Genomic DNA, 7,408 nt, shown 5'->3' on the forward strand with positions numbered 1-7,408 from the left:
ATTTTTTTTGTTCAAAGAGAGAATATTTCTCTTTAGAGGCAAAATAGAGATATACAGTGTATGATTTTTTTATTATTATTATAATGGAACTCTGTTTTAGAGGAAAAAACTAAGAAAAATACATTAGAAATGAACTAAGATATACATTTAAAGACGGCAGAGTTGTGTTTGACATTTGTTGTCATATCAAGTACTTAAGATCAATTTATATGGGTATTCTCAACTTGAAATAAAAAGTAAACCAAATAGACAAGTGGTCTAATCAATAATTAATTTGTTTTGTTTTTGAACATTCAATAATTAATTTTCTGAGTTAGAATCTGTCTTCGAGAATAATTTAAGAGCGTTGGGGTAAGAATCGGTCTAAAGAATAAACTTTGTTCAATTGTCTTGAGGAAGAACGTACGCGGTCGTTCGAATTGGTTAGGGTATAAATAACAGCACGTCAAACATTTTATTTGTTACAAATCGATAAGAAAAAGTTCAGTCAAAGTAACAACAAACTCAAAAAAAAACACCTAACAAAAATGTTCAAGATGGTGACATCTTCTTCATGTTCCAACGTCAACGTAGGACCAGAAGTGTTCATCAACTTCCGAGGAAAAGAGCTGCGCAAGAATTTCGTCTCCCATCTCTATAAAGCATTGCGCCAGAGTGGGATCAATGCTTTCATAGACTCTGATATGGTTGTGGGCGATAAACTCACAACCCTTTTCAAAACAATCGAGGAGTCCAAGATAGCGTTGGCGATTTTATCGAGCAAGTACACGGAGTCACAATGGTGTCTGGAGGAGCTGGTGAAGATAAAAGAATGTAGTACCAATGGGGAAGGATGCAAAAATCTAGTGGTCATTCCAATCTTCTACAAGCTAGACATATCTATCGTGAAAGAGCTTAAAGATGATTTCGGTGTTAACCTATTGAATGTGTGGAGGGAACCAGGTGGCGTTCGAGACGACCGGATTGTGAAGTGGAACGAGGCTTTGCAGGATATGCTGAGCAGAGCGGCTTTGATATATGACGGAAGCATGTACGTAAAACAATTTGAAGTATTTAATTTTACTTTTACAAAATGATGATTGTTCTAGCTTTTAGTAATTAATCTTTGGTAGAATAGAAATGATGGAATGTGAGGAGTAAACAAACTGCAGTCCTGCTAACTTGAATAATCTTAGGGTTTAGGGAATATACGTTTACTTATAATGGATTTATTGGACGTTAGAATAACCTAGGGTATTTTTGGGTAATTTGAACAACTTTAGGTATTTTTAATGTTTTAGTTAATTTGCATTATAGGATGTTCCAAAATACACAAGGCTATCGCCAATTATCATTGTGGCATTTTCAGTAAAAGAATCGGATAGAAAAGACTAACGTCTTGTTAGTCAAACCACTATTAACTCCATTATTATATTTTTGTTTAACAGAGAGGAGAATGCTTTCGTGGCTAAGATCGTCAGAAAGGTTAATGATGCCCTATACCTAATTTGGGAGCAAAGTCAAGCAAACCCTAAAACACAGGAGGGAGGAGCAGAAGAAATCTCTAACCCTCCGAAATTCAAGAACATATATAGTATTGAGCAGTGCTGGAATAGGAGAAAAACGCCTGAAGCAATTGGAAGAAAAGTTGGATGTGGACTGCAATGAAGATGAAACTCGTTTTCTTGGAATTGTCGGGATGGCTGGAATCGGCAAAACCTATCTCGCCAAGAAGCTCTTTGTCAAGCTTGAGATGAAGTTTGGCCGTGCCTTGATTATTGAGTTCGACTGCGATAACTCGAATTGGTTGGAGAAGAGACTTGTGGAAGGTTTATTGAAGAAAGATGATCCCAGTTTAATATTCGCCGATGGGAACTCGCTTGAAGACTGGAAGAATCTTCTAATTGAGAAGAAAGTCGTGGTTGTATTCGATAACGTGAGTGACAAGAAACATTTGGAGCCGCTAATGGGGGTCTGTGGTTGGATTAAGAGGGGGAGCAGGATCGTTATCACAACACGGGACAAATCATTGTTGACCGAGGGATTAACTGAGTGTAATCTATACGAGGTCCCTGGATTGACTGAGCGAGAGGGTTTAGAGCTTTTCAGGGACACAATCGGCACTACTCTTGAGGAGAACTTCATGGAGCTATCAAGAAAGTTAGTGGGTTTTACAGGAGGCAACCCATTAGCTCTCGAGGCATTCGGTGAGGAGCTTCGTGGGAAAGACGAGGATCACTGGGAAGCAAGACTTACAACACTCACAAAAGTTTCCAGTGAGAAGATTGGGAAGCTGTTGAGAACCTGCTTCGATGGTCTAAACCAGAAGCTGAAAGATGCGTTTCTTGATATAGCCATTTTCTTTAGATCACAAGATGAGAAATACGTCAGAAGCTTACTTGAATCTTTCGACACTGACACATCCAAAGCTGGCACGGAATTTAGAGAGCTTGTAGACAAGTTCTTGATTGGCGTATCGGATGGCCGAGTTGAGATGAATAATATACTATCGACAATGGCTATGGAACTTGTTGAAACAAGTGGAGGAAAATATTTGTCACTTCCATCAGATTCTGCAGGATCTAGTACTGATGCCCTGAAAAACAAACAGGTAAGCGTTAGACTTTATTCTTTTCAAGAGTTTCATATGTGCTTGCAATAACTTCTATTGATTACTTGATCAACAGGGAAAAGAAGGGGTTAGAGGTATTATCTTAGACATGTCTAATATGGAGGAGAAGCCCTTGGACAACCAAACTTTTGTAAGTATGAGTAGTCTACTCTACCTGAAAGTCTACTACTCTCTCTGTACTATGCACTCTACAGCTGGGTGCAAGTTGAACTTACCAGACGGAGTTTACTTCCCAAAAGATAACATCCTCAGATATCTTGACTGGATGAGATTCCCGGGGAAGGAACTTCCATCAGACTTTGAACCGACGAATCTTATCGATCTTAGGTTGCCTTACAGCAAGATTAAGTGTGTGTGGGACTGTGCTAAGGTTTGTATCTCTCACTACTTAGAACATTTCCAATTCACTTCCACTTTGTTGTTCTTTATGACTCTATTCAGAGGTAGATTTCTTTCCAATGTATTTTTTAATAAAAAAACGCTATATGTTCTTATTTACAGAAAAATAAAAAAAAAAGGTGGATCGAAGATGGTCTTAGTTGTATACTAAAAAATAGGTTTCTATTTTTTTTATTGATGGTATAGAACTCTGCTTTTGTTGTGACAGGTTGCACCGAAACTGAAGTGGGTCGATCTAAGTCACTCCAGTGAGTTAACTTCCATTTCAAGTCTATCAGATGTGCCAAATCTTATAAGATTAAACCTGGAAGGTTGCATAAGTTTGAAGGAGTTGCCTGAGGAGATGCAAAAGATGAAGAAACTTGTTTTCCTGAACCTAAGAGGATGCACAAGTCTCTTGTCTCTTCCAAAGATCAGTCTGGATTCCCTGAAAACTCTCATTCTCAGCGGCTGCTCTAAGCTTCGGGCATTTCAAGTGATTTCAGAAAGTCTAGAAACTCTGTTCTTAAACGGAACTGCAATAGATGAACTTCCTCCAGCCATTGGTACTCTCCACAGACTCGAATTCTTGAATTTGAAAGACTGCGCAAATCTGGCGACTCTTCCTGATTGTCTAGGGAAGCTGAAGTCTCTTCAAGAACTCAAACTCTCTCGTTGCTCAAAGCTTGAGGTCTTCCCTGATGTAAAGGAGATCATGGAAAGCTTGCGGGTATTACTGCTTGATGGAACATCAATAACGGAGATGCCAAGTAGTGTCATCTACTTATCCTCTCTGCGGCGTCTATGCTTGAGCAGGAATGACCAAATCAGAAGCCTACAATTTGACATGGGTCACATGTTCCATCTGAAGTGGCTGGAGTTGAAGTATTGTACTAATCTCACATCTCTTCCGAGACTTCCCCCTAATCTTCAGTGCTTAAATGCACATGGCTGTAGTTCGCTAAGGACAGTCGCCAGTCCCCTAGACCTTCTGATGTCTACTGAGCAGATTCATTCCACCTACATTTTCACAAACTGTCATGAACTTGAACAAGGCTCAAAGAATGATATCATATCTTGTATCCAGAAGAAAAACGAGTTGATGTCAGATGATCGATATAATCAGGTATTTTTATATCATTTTATCTCTATTATCTATCCCCATATATCCACATTTTATTGACAACTTTTATTTTGCAGGATTTTGTTTTCAAAGCCTTGACCAGTACTTGCTTTCCTGGAGATGACATACCTGCATGGTTCAACCACCAAGTACTGGGGTCAGTCTTGAAGCTGGAGCTTCCTCAACATTTGAATACATGCAGGTTTACCCGGATAGCTCTCGCTGTTGTAGTCTCGTTTAAGGAGTACAGATACCAAAACAACAGTACTCTCCAAGTGAAATGCACCTGTGAGTTCACTAATGCATCCTTGAGTCCGGAGAGTTTCATTGTTGGTGGTTGGTCGGAGCCAGGCGGTGAGCCTCATACGGTTGAATCGGACCATGTATTCATTGGCTACACCACGTGGTTCAATATCAAGAAACGTCAACAGCTTTCATCAGCTAATGAAGTTTCCCTTAGATTTGAAGTGACAAATGGTACAAGTGCGGTTGCAGAGTGCGAGGTGATGAAGTCTGGCTTCTCTTTGGTTTATGAGCCTGAAGAAGCTGAGAATACATCTCGGGATGCAACTTCAAGTTTGGAGAAAAGAAGCTCTTACACAGAAGATGATTACCCAAGTGGTAGTCCAACCGGATTTGACTTTAAAAGGTACTTCAGTTTCTTAAGAAGAGCGCAATGACCTGCCAAATATTATATGGCGGTAAATGTCTGGGTATCAAGCCCAACAATAGAGATCACTTTAGACCAGAAAAAAACCCAATAGAGATCACATTTTGCGAGCTCTGTTTGAAGAAGTTTGGGTTTCGGTACTGCTCTGCTTACAAGTTCGACGTGGGTGCGTGAAGGTACATTTGAAGATGAAAAAAACAATGCCAGAGTTGAGGCTCTGAATCTTGAGAAAGAGACTTGGCTCGCTGAGTCATGTGCTCTGCTGATAACTTTTGATTCCCGTATGTATTCTTGAAAACTCATCTCCAACGTAAAAAAAGTAATCAAAATTGTTGTAACTTTTCTTTTAATAATATCATCGATATTGCTAGAGTTCCAACCGCTTTTTTCTTTTTTTTTTGGCTCGAAAGTTATGTTAGTTTCTTTGATCCCTTCTGCATTAAGGCAGTGTTTTTTTTTTGACATCAAAAAGCTATTATATTACTCAAACTTGAGGTGGTCTGGGTAACCAGACCGGAATAGAACAACCAAAGTAGCATAACGATCTATGGAAGGTACGAGCATTCCTAGCTGATGAATCAACTATCATATTTTCTGTTCTTGGTACAGCAGATCTTGAAGTCCGAGTAGCACAACTTGATCGTTTGAATCATCACCAATTCAGTTGAGAAGTTAGGCCATACTTGTGGTTCCGTCAGCATTGTAATCAGGTCTTTACAGTCTGTACTAAATCTCTGACAATCTGAGTGTTGTAACATTGTTTCCATTGCCCATTTCAAAGCTTCCAATTCCGAGTGTAGAGCAGACTCTCTCCTCCTCAAGTTCCTCGTCCCCATTAGCTGGATATTCCCCCTGCTATTTTTCCAAACCCATCCAAGTCCACTAAACTGATCCATAGAGGTCCATGAACCATCTATCATGCATATATCACCCAAGCTTAAGACTTGGGGCTCTTGAATAACTTGGACAGTATTCATATTCTCTCTAGCATTATGCCAAGCTTGGCATTCGCTCTCTGCATGCCTGACTAGATCACCTGGATCCCTGTCTATTCCCCTGAATAACTTATCATTGCGAGCCTTCCATATGTACCAGATAATCCATGGATAGGGATCCCTATCATTTTCTGGCTCCATGATGCTATTCTTCCTCCAAAACAAATAATCCATATTATTGTATATGCTCGTGGTAGGAAAAATGAGGACTTGATGGTGTTGATGATAGCGCCCATGTTTGAAGAGCTGGTGGGTATTCAAATATTGCATGAGTAACAGTCTCTTCTGGTTCTCCACATCTTGGACAGTAATTATCACATCTCATGTTTCTTCTTGCTAGGTTCCTTGTAACCGCTACATGTCCTGTGATTAATTGCCATAAATGATGGCGAATCTTTTGTGGAGCGCTCACCTTCCAAGCAAAGGCTTGGAGCTTAGTAATGCTGGGTTCCAGAACCTCTTGTTCACCCTCATTCTTCAGAATGTTTGTAGCAACGCAGTATCCAGATTTTACTGTGTATTGCCTATTTTTGGTATAGTTCCAGCAAAACGTATATGGTCGATGAGTTGGGCTTATGGCCATGCTCTGTATACTTGGTATGTCCTCATGATGAACATACTGTTCAAGCATACTTAAATCCCATTCTTTGGTCTGAAAGTTAATGAGGCTACTGACTGTCATTTCCGGGTGTACCACCGGGGCACTTGATCGCGCCGGTCTTGCTGGCACTGATGGAATCCATGGATCCTGCCATACTTTAATCTCATACCCTGGATGTACTTTCTTCCTGATGCCCAGTAGTAGTAGTTTCCTTGCTGCAATAATACTTGTCCACACATAGGATGGATAATCTACTGAGCATATTCGCAAAGGCGAACTCAGTCTATAATATCTACCTCTCATCACCCTTGCCACTAGTGAATCTGGGAACTGAACAAGCACCATAGCTGTTTAGCTAAAAGAGCTAGATTAAATTCATGGATCATACGAAATCCAATGCCTCTTTCCTCTCTAGGTTTACACATCTTATCCCATGTAGTCCAGTGTATCCCTTTTTTTGGCGGATTTGAGCTCCACCAGAATTGTGCAATGGCACTAGCAAGGTTCTCACATATTTCTAGAGGGAGTAAGAATCTAGACATCACATAGGTCGAAAGGGGAAGTAGGATAGACTTAATTAGTACTTCTTTTCCTCGCTTCGATTGGCATTAAGGCAGTGTTTACTGGGTCTTAATTAGAGTTGATAATAAAATAGTAGCATTATGCTATAAAAGTTGTATGATGTATAAACAGTATACTTTCATAAATCTACTTAATAAACTATTTTGAAAATTATTATAAATATAATTTCTTTATTTCTAAATAATATCAATATATTTATATTTATAATATACATTATTTTTTATACTTTTATTCATAATAATTATAATATACATTATTTTTTATTAAAAAATCTATTTAAAGAAATTTTTTTTAAATTACTTTTATATAATAAATTTATTTCTATTATTAAAATAATTTTTTTAATAAATAAAAATCTATTTTAAATATTTTTTAGATAATTTTTTTTTTATTAATGATCCTAATATAGGTTTTTGATATTATAAAATGACATAAATTAAATATAGTA

General features: G+C 38.5%; 2 protein-coding genes across 2 annotated transcripts; one reads left to right on the plus strand and one right to left on the minus strand.

Moving 5' to 3' along the window:
• The first annotated feature begins 536 nt into the window (after nucleotides 1-536).
• LOC108832280 (disease resistance-like protein CSA1) lies at nucleotides 537-5,053 on the plus strand. Its single transcript, XM_056988284.1, is given in 6 exon segments — nucleotides 537-1,030; nucleotides 1,428-1,563; nucleotides 1,565-2,596; nucleotides 2,655-2,981; nucleotides 3,219-4,115; nucleotides 4,190-5,053. Coding segments are annotated over 6 exon segments (3,489 nt in total). The 3' UTR covers nucleotides 4,793-5,053.
• A 307-nt stretch (nucleotides 5,054-5,360) lies between these two features.
• Nucleotides 5,361-5,918, minus strand: LOC130495639 (uncharacterized). The gene has a single exon (XM_056987064.1). It carries the CDS (start codon nucleotides 5,916-5,918, stop codon nucleotides 5,361-5,363), a length of 558 nt encoding a protein of 185 aa, XP_056843044.1.
• Between the last annotated feature and the right edge of the window lie 1,490 nt (nucleotides 5,919-7,408).

The sequence above is a fragment of the Raphanus sativus genome, chromosome 6 (genome assembly GCF_000801105.2).
Source record: "Raphanus sativus cultivar WK10039 chromosome 6, ASM80110v3, whole genome shotgun sequence".
In the NCBI taxonomy this organism is placed as follows: Eukaryota; Viridiplantae; Streptophyta; class Magnoliopsida; order Brassicales; family Brassicaceae; genus Raphanus; species Raphanus sativus.